Genomic DNA, 19,725 nt, shown 5'->3' with positions numbered 1-19,725 from the left:
TACAGAATAAAGGGAGAGAAAGTTCTGTTAACTGAATCCGAGCAAGATGACAGTAGAATGTGATCAATCTGACTCCTGTGATGACAATTTTACACAAATACTGAGTATCTTGTAATGCTTAAAAAAAAAGAAGTGCAGACAAAAATCGTTATCTTCCTGATAATCTGCGTTGCACCAATCAGCCTCAACTTAGTGGTTACTAAAACTGTTGAGCATACTTTTACGTGTGATCCCTATAAAGAGCTTTACAAACCTACATGTGCTAAAAGCTAAACCCTGAATACCACCAGGTACAATAAAGGCACCAGATAAATCTAAGGAAGCAACAAGAAACACACTGGAAATCTAGGGAAATACATTGGAACTCTGCCATGTTGTCAAATGAATTCTTGAGTCAAGAAACAGAAAGGCTAAAAAGTCTTGCGATGAGCTTATTCAATCGCGACTGAGAAATATAATGTTTAAGATTCTGAACGAACGTATCGGGTTATAGATCTATTTACAAATTCATTATATAAAAGGGTGTTTAGATACAGCCTTTTCAATCCTCATAGAGTTGAAAAAGAATGAGTAAGTAAGTATGACGGCACTATACCCTTAAGGTCCAAGCTGGACCTTAAGTCTGGTTTGGACTTGAGGTCCAAACCTTATGAATCGTAATAGAATAGCTAATAATAGAATAATAATAGAGTAAACTAATAATAAAAATAATAATAGAATAGTAATAGAATAAGGTATGCTGCTCTGCTAGCTGATTCACTAGTTTCTCTAGCTATGGTTTACTGGGACGAAAACATTAGTAAATTTGTGATTTCTACTTCTAGCCACAGCTGTTTTAAGACTAGGAGGATTTAAAAAGTAAAAAACGCAACAATGACTGATTATTTCCCCGTGGAGATGGTGCTCATGGTGACAGTTTCAGAATAATCAAGAAAAAGCGAGGGGCCTAGCACAAGCCAAACACAAATTCAAGCGAAATCGAATGTATCGGACTTGTAGAAGCAGACAGGGCTGCAAATAATGCCAAGACTGAATTCACTCAATCTTCTTTAAAATTATACACAGATTATTGAAGACAAAAGGAAAGACGTTAGTTCGGTTTTTTATCATCTCCAAGGTTTCAAAAGTGTATATAATACTTTAATCGTTTTGTCTGGTTCTGTTGAATGTGTGTCCCTAGTTGGAAGCGCCGTTTCAACCTGAAAGAGGAATAAATTCGAAGACGGCAGATCTGAAGAATATTTAGAGTGAAAATGAACAACAAATTGGACTATCAGTGAAGCCAATTCACATAGTTTTGATATTCGCCAGTCTTGTTTTGTGCAATATTTCTCTGAGTATAGCATAACCTAAATAAAACCCAGTCGTGTCTCAGCACTGAGCCAGTAAAGATGCACTGTTCATTCAATTCTGTGAATACTTGTGGCTACGATTCAAAGCTTTAATTGGGATATCTAGAAGGCGTTTATTGAAAAGTAAGGGGAATTAAAAAGAACACCGTGCGTGTAAGTCTTTGTTTAGTGACTTTATTCATTTTCTTTAATGGCTCCTACATCTAATCAGTTCAAGACAGGTGACATAGCTTTAGCACTATATGTGGGGTACCCCCTCTGGTCGATCAGGATTATTGAGACGGTAAAGACTGCAACGGGTTCAAGGAAGTATCGGGTATTCTGTTATGGGTCACAAGATCAGCAACTCATCGTAGAGGGCCAACTCGTAGATTACAAAAGTAACAAAGAGGATGCATCCAGGAAAATAACGAAAGGAGTAAAAAAAGCGTTCAAAGAACTTCGTTCTTTTCTGGAAATTTGATTTATTGTAAAAAGCTAAAAATCAAAGTGGCACAAATAAAGACGGATCTGCCAGCAGCGATTCTGCTCATGTGAGTGGACTTCGAACTCAATTGGTAGCGTCTGAGCAGGAAATCGCTCAAATGAAAGAAAACATTAGGAAGGATATTCAGCGCAAGGTACATGAAAAATCAAATGAATGAGGGGTTGGTAAATTTCCAACGGTAACTATTGTCTCTGAAATCTGTGATGCAACCATTGTGGAATACACCCCCAAATTTTTGATTCTGGAAAAATATCTCAAAGGAATCGAGCATCAGATTGATTTACTTGAAAAAAAAATTCGTAGTTTAGAAAATAAACTGGACAATTTCGAACAAGAGGGGAAACTGAACTCACTTCTGTTTCAAGGTGTCAAGCAGCCCGCTACGGTCGACATAAAAAGTACCATGCGGATTGTGATCCGCAAAAAAATGGGCCTTGTAAATATTGCCGACTCCAATATTATTAGTGTACATAGACTGAGCCTGAATAACAACCCGACAAGCAGACCTGACAGAGTAGCGCCAGCTATAGTGAAGCTCCGTAACAAAGAGATTGCAAAGTTCAAAAGCTAAGCCTAAACTTGCAAAAGGCGGTATCTTTTTGTGCAAAAACCTTATGTGCAAGAAGCGTGATATTTTAAATGCGACTAGAGATAAATTTGGGAACAAGTGTGTATGGTCTGACCAAGGTCAAGTTTTCGTTCATGAAACTAGCGATTCTTCACCCCGGAGGCTCTGGTTGCTAGAAGAATTCTTCTTTACCGAAAAGTTATGACGGCGAATCTTTACCAAAAAGTTATGACGACGTGATCATATGTCCTGGTTCTGACCATCTTCCTTTGGCGTGTGTAATTCGGGAAAATGGAAAAAAGGTTTTTAGAATGGAGAAAACGACAGTTAGGGATCTTAAGCCGGAAAATCTTAAACAGTTTCAAGAAGAGATAAGTATAGTTTCTTGGGAGGAAATTATGAATGAAAATGAAAACGCATCAGTGGTGTTTGACACTTTTTTTTAAATATTGTCACCTATTTATGATAAGTGTGGCCCATTGAAGGTTGTTCGTAAGAAGAAAAATGTCCCAAGGAAACCGTGGGTGACGAATAAAATTTTGGAAATAATTAATGAACAGAACAGACTTTATCGGTTGTACCTTGATTCTCCAACGCAACAAAACCTTGAAGAATTTAAGAAAATTCGGAACAATGAGAATTGCCTCAGAAGGTCATCAATGAAACATTATTATTAAGAGAAGTTTCGTGATAAAAACGGTGATGTTAAGGGGACTTAGCAAGTGATAAATGAGGCACTACATGGTAATAACATTATAGATCCAGTGGATGAACATGAACTCGGTGAAAAACAAGTTAAAGGTAAGAATGATGTTAGTGATGAGTTTTGTAAATATTTTTCAAATGTTGGAAGTGATGTTAAAAATGATGTTGCTGACCATGGGTATAAAAATGAGCTGAATATTGATGACCATGGGGAAGGTTGTTCCATGAAATTCGTAAAGTGCACTCAGTCTGATCTCGAGGACGCACTGGAAATAATAAAAGTCGAATTCAATAGGAATTGACGGTCTTAGTCTTAAGGCATTTAAAGCTGTCGCCACTTAGCTTTTGCCTTGTCTTCTATAGGCCTACTTGGCGAACCTATCTATGGAAAAAGGTCAGTTCCCAGATGCTTTAAAACAAGCAAAAATTATACCTTTACATTAAGGTGGTGACAAGAGAGAAATGTCAAACTGGAGACCTATATTGATTCTGCCTGTGTTCTCAAAAATATTTGAAATGGTTGTTCATAAGAAACTATATACCTAACTTAATTCTCTTGGGTTTTTGTGTGACACACATCTTCTTGATGTTATAAACAACGTATTCGAGAGCGGCTCTATTCCTTTAACTATGTCTTGTGATTTTAAGAAAGCTTTTGATACTGTTGATTTTGAGCTGTTGGATAGGATGCCACATTTAGGGATAAAAGAAAATTGGATTGATTGGTTTTGTTCGTATTTGTATGTTAGAAGAACGCGTGTAGTAGTGGGGGATATTGTCAGTTCACCTCATCCTGTACTATGTGGAGTACCGCAAGGTTCTGTGTTAGGTCTGCTTTTATATTTAATTTGTGTTGACACATTACAGTTTTACATTCCTAATGCTGCCATAACATCCTTTGCGGATAACACAGCTATAACGATTCCTGAAAAGGCTTTGAGTGAGCTTGTTTCAAAAGCAAATAAAGGGCTACTTAACCTGCATGTTTTTACTAGTCTTAGTTGCTTAGCAGTAAATGCGAGTAAAACTAATTACATGATTTTTAGTTATACTGGAGTTATTGATAATGTTTTCAGTTTAGTTAATTTAATGGTACGGAGATTAAGCAGATATTTGATACAAGGTATCTTGGTTTTCAGATTGATTGTAATTTAAATTGGAAAAAACATAGTGAAATTGTATCGGTGAAAGTTGCGTGGGGCTTAGGGCTGATTTGTAGATTTAAACATGTTTTTCCTATCTCAGTTTTGAAAATTTTTTTGATTCACTTATTCATCCATATATTGTATACGGTTTTTCTGCGCTGCCTAGTAATTTTGTTGTAAATTTTAAACGGATACAAAATGTGTAGAATAAAGCGCGGCCTATGCTTGGTGATTTGAAAAATGTGAACGTACAATGGATTGTACTTATAATTTTTATATTTTAAATGTTGGGCAGCTGAGGGATTATCAGACCAGTATTTTCGTGTATCAGTATTTAAATAAATTAGCACCTAATTATTTTTGCGATGTTTTATCATTGAATTCTGCGTACCATTCTTATGATAGAAGGAAGTCCGTGGACCTAGTACACGAGAGACGACACACTATGTCTTGTTTTGTATTTAGGAACATGGGTGTTTTGGTGTGGAACAGTCTTCTGGAAAGCACTAGGATGGTTGAGAGCGTGTCCCCTTTTAAAAATAGGTTAAAGAATTTCTTAATGAATAAGGATGGGTGAGAGGGGGGGGGGGCTGTATTCTGTCTTCTATCTTGTGTAAGTATTGGTTCACGGTTCCTGTGAGGTTTATTTATTTATATGATGGCATTTTTTTTTCAATATCCTGCCACAAAGATTTTCACATGGTAGGTCTGTTTGATATGATTTTTTGGTGAATATTAGTCTTTAATAAAAATAAATTTCTCCCTCTTTTCTACTAATAATACTTTCTAGATTATCTCAATAAGTCACTTATTTGGAAGTATTACTTAAATACAGTTACAACCAAGTATTTTGTATTTAGTTAATTCTAACAGTATTTTATCCACCACTGGCCCCATGTAAGAAATACGTGCAGCTTTACAAAACGTAATATCCTTTTCATCAATCTGACCAGAGGTCCACACTATCCATATGACTGGTGGATGTTAGAGACCACTTTCTTGCAAAAGGCTGAAATTGGTGGCATGAAAAAAAATAATCAAGCCAAGGGGTTGCTCCACCAACACAATAACACGTTCAACTACAAAGGTGGAATCAAAAGAAAGCGCCTTGTCTCAAAACTTGGAAAAGTTATTCAGTTAAAAATTCTGATCCTCATTAATGTTCGGTTTTTTGCCGTGCAGAGCCTAATAACAACGGTTGTGTCTTCTTATAATCTATTTCTAACACAACTTTACGCCATTTCCCACCCTCTCAAAAACAAATATACCCATTGACTGTGGAAAAAAATACATTATGTTATAAATATTCTTCTAACCTTTAAGTAAACGGCAGCTTCAAGATAGTTGTACTCCCATGCTTTCCAACCGTCTTCCTCAGCTGAAGATATGCCCCTAAAGTTCAAGGGGGATCACCTTCAACATACCTGGCTTTGTCGTTTAAAAGAAGTGCAATTTCTTTGCACACTACAATTAAAAACATTAACACACATCATTAAAGACAAAAAACAAAAAAGATATACTATTTCCTCTTAAAGAAAATCCTTAGAAAATTTTTTATTTGAAAATTTGTCCTCTGTTGATTTTAGCCAGGTTGCTAGATTGGAAAGAAATTTGTTTAGTCATGATTTCCGCTTATCAAGGGAACAACTTATTAAGAAATTGGAAAACCTAAGATATGAATTTTCGAGGAATAGCCCTACTTACACTCCAAGATTCACTCCTGGACTGGCTGTTGTTAATCTATCTTCTAGAACGCTAAAACCAAAGGAAATTCAAATTCTCGAAAAAGGTCCAAAATTCTCTTTTCTTCCAAGACATATCCCTGTAGCAGATTTAATTTCCTCTCTAGAATCCTCTGTGCACAAATTTTATACATCAATATCCAACCCGGATGAAGTTAGGGCTAGTCTTATAGATACCCTTTACAACAATCAAAAAAAGATTAATTCTCCCGCCAATAAAAAACCAGATAATTTGTATGACCTAAATATACTATCTAATCTCCGTAAAGATTCATCAATTATTATAACTAAAGCAGATAAAAGCAATTCTCTGGTTGTCATGGATAGGATAGATTATGATACAAAAATTTATTCTCATCTAAATGACAAGACAACATATAGGACTACAACCCACAATCATACTGATCAATTTGCAAACAAAATTATAAATGAACTAAAAAGTTTAAAACAAAATGGTAAAATTACTCCACAGCTATACAATAAATTTTTCCCCCGCGGTAGCTTTTGCCCAAAGTTTTATGGTGTACCAAAATTACACAAGCAAGGGATTCCTTTAAGGCCCATAGTAGCTTGTATGAAAGCCCCCACATCCAATATTGGGAAATGGTTATGTACAGCCTTTAAACCTTTGCTTTACTCTCAAAAATTATATATAAGTAATTCGGTAGATTTGGTTGAAAAACTCAAAAACGTAAATATCTCAGAAAATACAATTATAAGTAGCTTTGACATTGTTTCAATGTATACAAATATTAATATCACAGTATCTGAACAGTTATTAGAAAATAAAATCAAAGAAAATTATCACTTAATAGAAGTTTTAGCAGCAGGAATAGATTGTGATGTCTTAATGACCTTAGTTAAACTCTGTAACAAGTATTCAATGTATTTCCAATTCTGTAATTCTTTTTACCAACTAATTAATGGTTTAGCGATGGGCGCGCCCCTCTCCGGGTTACTGGCAAATATTTATGTGGAACATACTGACAATTGGGCATTAGATTCGTATTTTTTAAAACATGTCTTTTGGGGACATTACATGGATGATGTAATTTCACTCTGGAACTATGGGGAAAATGAGCTTAAGGGTTTTTTTTAGATCACCTTAATACAAACGATAGAAATTTACAGTTTACTCTAGAAATCGAAATTGCAAATAAAATCCCATTCCTAGATGTGTTAGTTATTCGTAGATTTGATAAACTCAATTTTACTATTTATAGAAAACCAACACAAAATAATAGATATTTGCATTTTAAATCAAACCACCCCCCACAAGTTAAAAGAGCAGTTGTAATATCCCTCGTTGATTGGGCCCTTAACATTTGTTCTGATTCCCACATAACAGCAGAATTAAATTTTATCAAGGACATACTTTTTGGAAATGGGTATCCTATTTTATTTATTAATAATGTAATTAATTGTAGACTGAAGAGACATTCCCGTAAAATTAATGATAGTTTACCATGTGATATTTCTGACAAGCCCTTAATCATAATTTACCTCCCCTACATCCCAAAAATCACTACAAATCTTAAAAAAGTTTGCACAAAAAATAATCTGTATGTAGTATTAATTTTAGAATCATAAATTTTCTAAATTCTGGTAAAGATAAAACCCCAGTTACTTGCCAAAGAGGGGTCTATCAAATACAATGCGATTGTGGCAAAAATTATGTAGGTAGAACACACCAGAATTTAGAAAAGCGCATACAACAGCATAAAGATGATATAGTCAGAGCTCTAAATTCTAGTATTTCCGTTGTTTCATCTGATTCTGCATTAGGCAGCCTTATTTTTGAAAATCCTAGCCATAATGTACTTTTTGATGAATCCACCCTTATTAGCACTGAACTAGGCGCAAAGCCGGTAGACCGATAAGCGATTGATATCAGTCTTTAGACGAATAATCATATTTCCTTGCATAGAGACTTGGAGGAATGTACAGTAAATGCTATGTATGAAAATTTAATTAAAAATTATCTTAAAAAATATTTAAAAGAATCAAAAGACATTAACACAGAACTGGTCACAAAAAAACCTTTGAGGTTAGCTGCCAAAAAAGCTGGATTAGCAATAAGAACGTGTTTTTAAATTATTTTTCTTTCTTCTCATTGAATTGCCTTGTTTTACCTTACTTTTATCAGTCCTGGCTGAAGTAAGGATGCTAGGACTGCTTTGAAAAATTTTTAATTTTTGGTTTTATTGGTTGCATGTTGTTGTGAGTCTTTTTTCTTTCATATATTTTTGTCTTGCTGAGGACAGCCCTTGGACATAGGGCCGAAATATTCATTCAAATTATCTCCACTGTCTTGCAAAAAGATTTCCCTATTGTTCTTTGTACTTTTGTTGTTAGCTCAAGTAACCTTTAGAAGATGTGGCAAACAAAAAATTTACTGCAAGTACCCCTTATTTCAATCAAGGTCATAATGAAATTACAATAAATATGAATCAAGAAATTGAACAGAAGGCAGCAAAATCCCTAATAATTGGATTACTTCTAAGACCAGAAATGCTTAAATTAAGTGAACTATCATTACTGTAACATATAAATAAATTATGTACCCTTGTGCATGAACTGCAGTTTGGACAGCTAAACAAAGATGAAATTATAAGTGTTTGTTTAATTAATGAGACAGCAGCCTAACAATATGGACCTTAAAATATTATCATGAAACTCACAATCAGTGAGGAATGAGAAGAAAGATCTTGTTGTTGAATTTTGCCATAAAAATTGTATTGATGTCTTATGTCTCCAAGAAACCTGGCTAAAACCCTATATAAATAGGAGTTTCCAGGGCTACAATATTTTGAGGAAAGGCAGAATTGAAACAGGAAGAGGTGGGGTGTTGATAGGTATTAGAAAAAATTACCACTACACCGAAGTGCATATTGAATTAGGTGACACTTATGAAGAGTATGTCAAAATAGTTGGATGCAAGCTCCATTTGGGAAATGGTAAAATTCTCAATGTTATAAATGTTTACAATTCGAATGGGAATAATAAAGACATTGGTGGCATAATAAATTAACTACTTGATAAAATACCAAATGCAGAACAGGTGGTTTTAATAGGGAATATAAAAGCCTTTTCACTCCGACCTATCTTCTTTTTCAATTCAAAATGGTTGTTTCAAAATGGCCATGGCTGTCATTTGTGATTAATGTGATGAAGATTTAGATTTATTGTACATAGATGTCGCCTCAAAACCACTAAAAATAATTTGAAGATGTGAGCTCCACAAAATTCAATTCAGAAATATAGGACATAAAAGGGACATATTTTCCAAATTTATGACATAAAATAGATTATTTCCCCGCTGGATAGATATTTTTGTAAAAAAAAATGTCATTTTTCACCAAATCAGTATTAAAATTACTTGTCTAACAATAAATTTACTTAGCTACTCATTTTCTATTAATTTTTTACAAACGTTATTCTTTTTACAAACTTTATTATTTTTCAGAGTTGCTTGCTCTTTCCCGCAGACAACTATCTGCAAATACTCTTGAAATTCTTTACAAGTTTGTATTCTTTAATCTATAAAAGATTTTATTTCTCCTTGCTTCTACGCTACAGTCAAGATAATAGGCAAGTAGGCACCTTTTTCGTCAACAATCGCTTCCGGCTTCCAGAAGTCAGGCAAAAACATCTATTTGTTTATCAAGTATTACTAACTGAAAATGAAAAGTTAGCAAAAGAAAAAAAGATAGATTCTTGATGGTCTGGAATCAATATTGATATCAATAGATGTACCAAAAGAAAAGCTTATTGTGATGATTCCAAATATATATTATTTTTTAAGTTTATTGTTACCCATTAGTGGGCCTGACAAAAATTTGCCAAATTCTCGAAAAAGGTCAAAAACACTCCATAAAAGTCGAAGAATTTTACTGGAAATCACGCCATCAGATCCAGCGCATCAGAGAACCCCACTGTAGAGGTTCCAAGCTTATATCTATAAACATGAAATTTTATAGTGTTCGCCGGCAGAAGCATCACGAATTCGTGTTAATTTGGTGTTGTTGCTTTTTCCAGGGGTGATCATATCGAACCAATGGTACTAGAATTTTGCAAGAGGGCTTGTTCAAACGAAAATTAAAAGGTCTATTGGCCTTTCTAAGTGATCAAAAAATTCGAGGACAACGAGCCTCCGTCCCGTGCCCATTTTTCCTGCAAGGTGCCTGATCAAAATTTTGAGATAGCATATAAATAGATATTTCTTTGGAAATGACATGACCCCTCAGTACCACAAGAGGAAGGGCTGCAAGCTATGAAGTTTGCCCATTGTTTACATATAGTATTTGTTATAGGGAAACATACCGACATTTTCCAAGGGAGGAAGGAGATCTTCTGGGGGTAGATTTTCTATGGGGAAAATTTCTAATTGGGATTGAAACTTCTGGGGCTGAATTTTCAGGGCAAATTTTAAAAGGAGAAATTTTACCGGAAGTTGTGTAAAGAATGTGTGTTATTTTTCTTTTTTCTCGTTGTTGATCCCATTGTACATTTGGAGAAAGTTTAAGGGAAATGTCAGGGGGAAGTTTTCATCGGAGTTGGAATTCTCTTGGGATCTTTTTATTTGGGGCGGAGGGGGGAATTTTTCACGGGAGAAATTTCCATGAGGGAATTATCACCAGGAGAAATTCTCCATGGAATATTTCTGGGGATAAAATTTTCAGCGGGGTATTTTCCAAACAGGGATACTCCCCAATGATCTTTAAAAGGATCAGAAACTAAATGAACATAAGTCTTTTTTCAAATAAAAGTATGGTAAGGAGTATTTTTCAGGCAGAATCGTAAGCATTTTCAGGGAAGAATTCGCAGCAGGGAAGGAAGTGTCCGGGGGTAATTTCCCGGCGGAAGAATTTTACATGGGAGGAAATTTATATAGAGGAATTTTTCGTGGGGGGATTTTCCACAGAGGGGATGGATTTCTTAGGATTATCTGAAAAACGATAGGATTATCTAAATAAATACAAAAACTAGTTTTTTCTACCGAAAGTAAGGAGTGACATTAAAACTAAAAACGTATAGAAATTATTCCGTATATGACGGGAGCTACTCCCTCCTCAATACCCCTCTCTCTCTATGCTAACGTTCGACCTTTTGTCTATTTTTTTCTAAGAACGATTCTTGAAACACAAGGGCCGTATAACTGAATCAAAACTTTTTTAAAAGTTCTTGAAAAGATTTTAGCGTGAAGAGAGCGGTATTGAGGAAAGTTCAGCTCCCCTAATATATGGGATTATTTTTGATTGTTTTAAGTTTTAATGTTGCTCCTTACTTCAAGCAGAAACAACTTGTGTTTTTATTTAATAAATGAAAGAGCGATAAGTTTACAATTTATTTTTTACTTCTGACCAAGGCACATCGTGTAGAAACGGTTGTCGTTGAAACTTCAAAAGTGGCTCGATTGGAAATGGAAAGTTCTAATAAGAATCATAAGTGATTGGAAGGCGAACAGTCCCCCCCCCACGCCCTTCATTTCCCGAAACATGTCGAATCAAAACTTTGAGATTTCCATTTTGTTCAGCATACATTAAAATTTCCAGTAATTATTTTTTTGTGGATGACCCCCCCCCCCAAAAAAAATCTTTCATGGCAAGGGCTACGAGTTCTGCCAGTTCCCCATTATTAACATATAAGATTTCTATGGAAGGGTTGGTTTTATAAGCTTTGGAGGGGACTCACTGGATTGAAAATCAGATGTTCTAGTGCTATTTTTTAGAGTCAGAAGTGGTCAGAGGAAACCAGCCACCCCCCTCCACCCACGTCATCTTTTCCTTAGATGCATCCAACGAAAATTTTGATATAGTAATTTTGTTAAAAATGGTCAAAAGAACATATAACAATGCCCTCAGCGTTTACACAACCCCTAAGAGCCCTGGAACGAGGGTTGTAAGTTATGCCCCAGAGGCATATAAGGTTTTATGGAATGGGTAGTCGTATAATTTTTCAGACGGGGCTCATTTGATTGAAGTTTAGTGCCCTTTATAAGAGTCAAAAGTGATTTGAGGGCATCTTCCCTCCCCGCGCCTATCAGTTCCGAAAACCAGCATCCAATCAGAAGTTGTAGACATCTATTTTGTTCAACTTTGTTCAAAGGTCCAGTTATTATGCCCTTAGGGATGTCACCCCCCTGATTGAAGGGTAACCCAGCTTACCTAGCGTTCCGCAACGTCGCTTGACTCCCGGATTGTATCTTATGACATGCGCAAGAAATGCTCTGATTGGCACAAAGCTACCAAAAGAAGTGAAAATGCTGAGTTTCGTGCTGACCATACCTGTCATGCTGAATTCTCGTAGGAAGATGAGCTTTGAGCTCAGACAATTAGTTTTTTACTGTTTGTATGTTTTTATGACTTGTGCGCTTTCACACTAGTTCATTTTTTATGAGTGAACTAAGTGGATCTTTTTCGTTTTCATTATATTCGATATTAACTGATCACTTGAACGAGGTTTACAGGTTGTAAAAAAACTAGTTTCTGAAATTTCAAGATGGACATATTATAGACATATTATAGACAAAATATGGACATAATTTGTTTAAAAAGGACATTTTTGGATGCTCAAGGGACATATTCATTGACAAAAAAGTTGGCAAACCTGGCTCTTAGGTGTATTTTACTTAGGCTATTTCAATTGAATGAAATGTTCAGTCTATTCGTTATATTATTGTTGCAGATTATTCCAATCATTACAGATTATTGCAAACAATGCAAATAGACTGACTTTATTTCAAACAATTTCGGTTGAATGATGCAAACGAAAATGTAAGCCGCGCTTTCTTGGAAAATTGTTAAACAAACTATGTCTAGAATATTGTTAAACATATATGGGTACTGGTGCGTTATATGGTCACTTCTAAAAAGTCAAGTTTGGTTAATTCTAATGAAATAAAATAAAATAGGATGATTATATAATAGTTTAGAAACAAACTTGGGCTATATATTTGCACATTAGGGGGGGGGGGATAAAGGATAGCATATATTAAATACGTAACCAAACCTAGCTACCTCCCCCTAAACCCCAGAAAAACAACAGTTTATATATCGTAAACGCAATGAAAACTACCATATCGGTACCCATATCCCATATCCAGTACCCATATCTGTATGCTGGAGCAGTGTTGATAGGGAGGTAATTCCTGTATGGTCCATGGAAATATCTCTTCTGGATAATTTTGATAAACAATTTAATGCGTAAAAAAATGCAAATTTATGAATGAACACAATTTTCTTTGTGGGGAGGAGGAAGCAGTAGCGGTTTTAGGGGGAAGGAGGGGGCGTTTTCACCAGGTGCAGAAATTTTAGGAGTAAATTCGAAAAAAAGTAATTCTTACAGAGGCGACTTTAGGAGGGGACAGAGGGGACACTTGTCCCGGGCGCAGAAACTTTAGTGGCGCAAAAGTTCAAATGTACAATCTAAGAGTTATAATCATTTTGTAATTTTTACTTCTTTTTTTAAGATAAAGTTGAAGACGTACTTAATAAATTAAAATATTTAATAAATTATTAATTAATCAATAAAATAAAAATAATTAAATAATAATAAATTAAAAAGTCAATGATAATTAAATGGTTAAAATAATAAACTGAAAATAACTAAAACATAATTTATTAACAAACTGAAAATAATTTCGTTAATAACTAAAAATTTTGTTGAAGTTCGGCCTGAAAATTTTGTGGGAGATAAGGGGGAAGAGCGCTAATCAAGATTTTGCCCCGGGCGCAAGCGAAGCCAGAACCACCAATGAAGTGTTATTATCATTTATAATTTTGAAATTCTATTTTTATTACGTCAAAGTGGGGGTAGCCTACAGTTGCCAGTAAGTATAAACAAATTAAATTCGAAATTTTCCTTTTTTCACAACTTCATCACCATTCCTTTAAGTACCAAATTTAAGTAAGTTCAGTGTTTTTTGATAATTTGTATTCAAACCTTTTCGTATTTTACAAGATGTCAATAATTAATAATTTTTCAGATAAAGTAAGGTACCATGAGTAAGATGCGATGTATTTAAAATACCAAAATAAAGTTCCTTCTTTCTAAAGATAATTCCGATTTCCTACAATTAAGTTAAACGTAGTTTCAAAAATGAAGTCCTTAATCAGCAAAGAGAAAAAGTGCAGTAACCCCAGACAAAGAACAGCACTATCCAGGCTTAAGATTTCGCTAAGAGAGTGAGAAATAAAAAATATGCTACGTACGATATTTCTAAGGAAGTTTTAATGGCAAAAACCGTGTGAACGCCTGAATCATCAGAAATATCTAAAAGGAATTATTGGACGAAAGATTTACATCCTTGGTCCATACGGGCCAATGGCGAGCCAGTCCTCACGACGCAGGACTGAAAAGCTATGTTTTGATAGTGGGGTAGATGTGCCTTTTAAGATGATTAGTAAATCAGATCTAGAGAGAGATTCGTAAGTCAGATTTGGAATTATTCGTATATCAGATTGGGGAGGATTCAGACGAAATTCTTATATTATTGTCACCATTATTGTCATTGAAGCGACCCATTGATGTGCAACTAAGCATGTAAGTTCAATAAATCTATTGTCTTTTTATTTGTGTTTATTTCATTTTATATGTTTGCATCCAGCCTGGTAATAGGTATTTAGCACGTATGTCCCCAAGGTAATTGCTCCTACAGGGAATCAGATTTCCAGACAACCCAAGAGAAAGAAGTCACGTTTGCATGGCTGTACGTTTAACTTTCACTCTAGTGTTGAGCGTGGCACAGACCTTGTTTGAACAATCTCCGGCGCTATAAGCGACGCTATCGGAGAAATTACAAGAAGTAAGTTCACGACCTTTTGGCATAATATTGCCTTTGACGCGGTCGGTATTTAGTACCACATATAGTATAGCCAGCCTATTTTTTCATCCCAACAAATACCAAAAGTTGTCATCGCCACAGCTTGGAAAATTGTTTCTAACCCCTGTCAGCCTATAGGTATTCATGTCTATGAAGTCAGATCTAATTGTGCCGTGGAAACAAAGCTCTGAGACGTCAGATTTCTATCACCACATATATCAATATCTTTTATCGCTACAGTAAGAAGTTAGATTTAAATAAATGAAAATTTTTGTTAAAATTTGGCTTGAAAATTTTTAGAAGACAGGGAGGGGGGGGGGCTAAAATCAAAATTTTGCCCTGAGCATAAGAGAGGCCAGAACCACCACTGGGAGGAATGAGGTACAATTTCGACAACAGCACCAATAAGAAGTGAATTATATAGAAAACATGAGAATTATAGGGGAAGTCATTTAACTCTCAGGATTTTTGGGAGATATAGGCTCAGAGGTCGTGGTAACTAACTGGTAACGAACTGTAAATAAGGAGTGACCACACTCAATAGTAAAAGAAACTCTAAAAAACGGAATTTTGATACCAATAGATGCATCAAAAGAATCAGATTTTTATGCTTATTCTAAATATATAAGTTTCATCAAGTTACCCATCAAAAGTAAAGCCTGAGAAAATTTGCCAGATTTTCAAAAAAAAGAAGAAAACACCCCCTAAAAGTCATAGAACCTTAATGAAAATTACACCATCAGATTCAGCGTATCAAAGAACCATGCTGCACAGGTTTCTAGCTCTTATCTGCAAAAATGTGGAATCTTGAATATTATTGCAAGAAGAAAGATCATAGATCCGTGTTTATTTGTTTTTGTTTTTTTTTGTTTGTTTTTTTTTCACAGGGGTGATCGTATCGACTCAGTTGTCCTAGGATATCGCGGAAGGCTCATTCGACCGGAAATTAAAAGTTCTAGTGCCCTTTTTAAGTGACCTAAAAATAGAGGGCAATTAGGCCCCCTCCCAAGCTTATTTTTTTCCAAAGTCACCCGATCAAAATTTTGAGATAGCCATTTTGTTCAGCATGGTCGAAAAATGTAATAACTATGTCTTTGAGGATGACCGGATCCCCAAAGTCCTTGGGGGAAAAGCTGCAAGTTATGAACTTTTCCCAATTGTTTACATACAGTATTGGTTATTGGGAAGTATTAATCTAAAAAAAACACAGTTTTTCCAAGGGAAGTAAAGAGCGAATTTGAAACTTAAAACGGACAAAAATTATGGCTTCACAGCCTAGCTTATATATATCAATCAAACTAGTACAAATAAACCAACTAATTATGTTTCCCTGTGTTTCTAGGATTATAGAAAAGTAGCGATTTACTGAAAACACAAAAATCAAGTATTAAAAACAGGAATATTAACTTAGGAGTGAAAAGTGAGTATGAAGCCTGACAACAACAAACTAATCTATAAAGCTTTTCATAGTCTTACACCAGTTGTGACATCAGTAACTTTCCATATACAATTAAAATTATCTTAAAAAATAAGCGTAGAATTAAATATTTTTCTAATAACCGCAAAGTAATTGAGCAGCATACAGATTATTGGATTGATTTATCAGGTAGCATTTTGGAATAATATTCAATAGTGCTATAAATGAGAAGTCTGAAAGACTAAGACATTTAGACCTTGCTGGGCTTAATAGAGATCTGGTATAAATAGTGCTATATCAATAGGTCAGTTTTTTTTCAGATGCATGGAAATTTGACAAAATATACTCAGATATCGACGTATATAAGACCTGACTGTTCAAGGATCATCGCCTATTTGAACCATACGTCACTATTATATTTTTTAATTTCTATATAATGAGTTGTCCGTATCGCATGAACAAGGGTGATTCTGCATCAATACAATCAAATTCACATATAGAGACTACCGAGTAATTGATATAGTATTCGGTTCTGTTGCAGACCTCAATCATCATTATTAATATTAATTATTTTTTATTAGCTAGTCTAATGTGACAAACATAAAGAAATATAGCCTTTAAAATATTAGTAATACATCGGAGAGGCTAACATTATCTCCATTCTGTACTTACAGTAATAGAATTAGTCAATAATTTTTGTTATTCATTGCCTTGCAAGAAAAATGATAACAAATTATTAATGACCGTTAATTATAATTGAATTCTGGAACATATCTACATTTTCGGGAACAATTGTGGGAACATTTGTTCCCTCGTTGTCTACATTTTCGGATTATATTACGCTCCTTCTTCTTGAAGATGATGATTTGGGGTATTAATTTTAAGGATTTTGCTTGACATTCAAAAAATTTTAGGCAACAGCTAATTCCACTCCACTAGGAAACCCTTCAGGCATGGTTTCTTGCGGACAAATAGAAAGTTAATCAACGAATGAAAAATGGCTTATCGATCGAAACTTTTTATCTTTAATTATTTGATTCGCTTTCCGCTTTATCAATGAAGACAACTTGTTAAAAAGGAAAACAGAATGTGGTAGTGATGTAAACTCCTCACCGAATCGTCATTTCTCATCGAAGTGGAAAACACTCAAAATCACTAAAACAATCTTAGCGTCTTTTCTTATTTACAGATTTACGTTCCTATTAAGGAACGATTTGAAAAATAATTTTTATTCAAAATTCAACGGCCCCTCTGTTTGAGCAGTCTTTCTTTAAGGATTGTGACAAAAAGTCAAACTTTGGCGTAAAGAGCAAGGGTTGACGAAGGGTTAAAAAGGGCAATAAAACTTTCATTTTGCGTTTGAATGAGCCCTCCGACCTCCTAGGACCAATGGCTCGGTAAGATCACCCCTAGGAAAAACAAAGAAACCCACACCCGTGATCTTTCTTCTGGCAAAAATTACAGAATTTCACATTTTTCTAGATAGGTTTTCTAGTTCTCAGAGACGTTGAATCTGATGATGTCTCTTTCATTAAAAACACTCAGGTTTTTGGGGGTGTTTCCTTTTTTTGAAAATCAGGTGTAAAATGGGAGGCTTTGAATAGATTAAGACGGAGGAGCGTGCGTGCGCAGCTATGTTGGCCTCAGGCGGCTTGGTGATGCGGTGAGTTGTTAGTAGTAGCAATAGCAGTAGTTATATGCAGACTAACTGTATCTAACACATAAGGCATGCAGGCCCGCTATATCTTACCCCCCCCCCTAATGTGCAAATATATAGCCTAGATTTGTTTCTAAAGTATTATATTTCTAATTTCACTTTTCTATATTTCATTAGGATTGAGCGCCAGAGAAACAGAAGAACATTAGGTACTGGGCATATCATAGAAGTACCAGCCCATTATACTATAGGCTATGTATAGCCCATAGACTATATTAACGTACTAGGGGATCGAAGGCTGTGGAGCAATCGAAACAGCCATAGTAGTTTTTGGAAAGAGCGTTGAGTGACGAATTAAATGGTATATTCAACTTTCAGCTAACGAATAATACCAAAATTCAATTCAATAAATTTATTTAAAATATCTAGTAAATTCGCGTTACAGGAAAGAAATCCCATAAAAACATACCATTTGATCCCCCATTCTACACTCTTCCAACACCCCATTCAACAATTTGGTTTCTATTTTTTTTTTTTTTTTTGAATATAGCCTGTCTGCTCAATATCTGCACGGTTTTGCATACAGCCTAGTACTATATAAACGCACTGGGGAGAGGGGAGGGGTTGGTTAACATTCTAAGTAGATAGAACAATAAAAAGAGCCTCGGCGTTTTGAGGCTCAAAATACTTTCCGTTTGCCTTTTTTATCCTGTAATCATATTTTTGGAAGTTTCATTTTTATAACACAAAATATGTCCAATTTCAATAAAGATAAGTGTTGGAAGAGGGAGAAGTAGAAGTAGATAGCCTACTTCAAATGGCCTCCATGAGCATAATTTAGGCTATGGAACCGTTCCTGAAATTTTAATTCGCCTGTCAAAACTGCCTTCCAAGATAGTATATAGCCCATCGCCCCCTCCCCAATTGTCACCAATGGGACTGAAATCAGGAAATAAAAATGGAAATATACAATTAGATACTTCATTTAATGGTCTTTCCGAGCTTCAAAGCCCATTTTATGCGCCCAGACATGGTCTTAGGCTACATACAAAATTTTTGCTGAATTTATTCTTTTTTTCAAGTTATCTTTATTTGTCATTATGAATTATTATAGACAATACCAGATAAATAATGTAATATAATATATAATCGACAAAATCAGTAAATTGTTGTATATTGCTTGGGGTTTAATCTCACCCCCTCTCTAAAATGTGATTAGAAATTCCAAAACTACTTTTAATAAATCTTAACACTTCCTTATCTAATTTCTAAAAGTGTATTAAATCAACTTAACCCCTCTTTCATTGATGGATGAATATACAGTCCACTTTATGGACTCGAACTATATTTTTCAATAGTACAACTTCTTCCTCTTTAATGCTTTAAGATAAATACTTATCAATCAATTGGAAGAAAAGAGACACACTATTCAAAGAAATAGTGTGAATACTTATAGTGGGCTTTATATTTATTTATGCATCAAAGAGGGGAAGGGGCTAATAAAGCGATGCCCTTTTGTTCAGGGGTGAATCTCCAGCATTTTTATTGGGGTGGGGGGGACGGCAAGAGGGGTCCATATCTGGATTGTCAAAAGGCATGGGATGCATAATATTTTTTTCTCCACATTATTGGGTGGGGGGGGGCAACTGCCCCCTCATGCAACCCCCAATCGACGCCCCTACTTTTTTTGTTTATAGAAGTAAGTATTTATGACTGTTTTCAAGTAGTTTCCAGAATTTTGGTAGCTGTTTTCTATTGGCAAGCATTAAAAAACAAGGAGTAACTTTAACGGTCCCTTTAAGGGTAAATAGTTGGCCACTTCGGAAGG

General features: G+C 35.0%; 2 protein-coding genes across 2 annotated transcripts in view; one reads left to right on the top strand and one right to left on the bottom strand.

The window, feature by feature from the left end:
• The window catches only part of LOC148956189 (uncharacterized), a 79,560-nt gene extending 73,632 nt beyond the window's left edge, over positions 1–5,928 (bottom strand). The window contains exon 1 of the transcript XR_016142568.1: positions 5,574–5,928. The gene's annotated coding sequence lies outside the window, so the exon portion shown is untranslated. The remainder of the gene's footprint in view (positions 1–5,573) is intronic.
• LOC148956188 (uncharacterized) lies at positions 3,743–18,106 on the top strand. The gene is made up of 3 exons (XM_089089658.1): positions 3,743–4,092; positions 5,793–6,925; positions 18,075–18,106. The coding sequence occupies exons 1-3, from the start codon at positions 3,743–3,745 to the stop codon at positions 18,104–18,106; spliced, it is 1,515 nt and encodes a 504-aa protein (XP_088945784.1).
• Positions 18,107–19,725: the final 1,619 nt, after the last annotated feature.

The sequence above is a fragment of the Artemia sp. Qi Xiang Cuo genome, chromosome 1, assembly GCF_049724085.1.
Source record: "Artemia sp. Qi Xiang Cuo chromosome 1, ASM4972408v1, whole genome shotgun sequence".
In the NCBI taxonomy this organism is placed as follows: Eukaryota; Metazoa; Arthropoda; class Branchiopoda; order Anostraca; family Artemiidae; genus Artemia; species Artemia sp. Qi Xiang Cuo.
Note: the sequence above shows the minus strand (reverse complement) of the source record. Positions and strands in the feature narration are given on the sequence as shown.

Coding starts and splice junctions, on each gene's coding strand:
- LOC148956188 (XM_089089658.1), top strand. CDS start 3,743: ATGTCTTGTGATTTTAAGAAAGCTTTTGATACTGTTGATTTTGAGCTG. Junction 4,093..5,792: donor AATAAAGGGCTACTTAACCT/GCATGTTTTTAC, acceptor TTCCTCTTAAAG/AAAATCCTTAGAAAATTTTT. Junction 6,926..18,074: donor TTTTTACCAACTAATTAATG/GTTTAGCGATGG, acceptor ATATTTCATTAG/GATTGAGCGCCAGAGAAACA.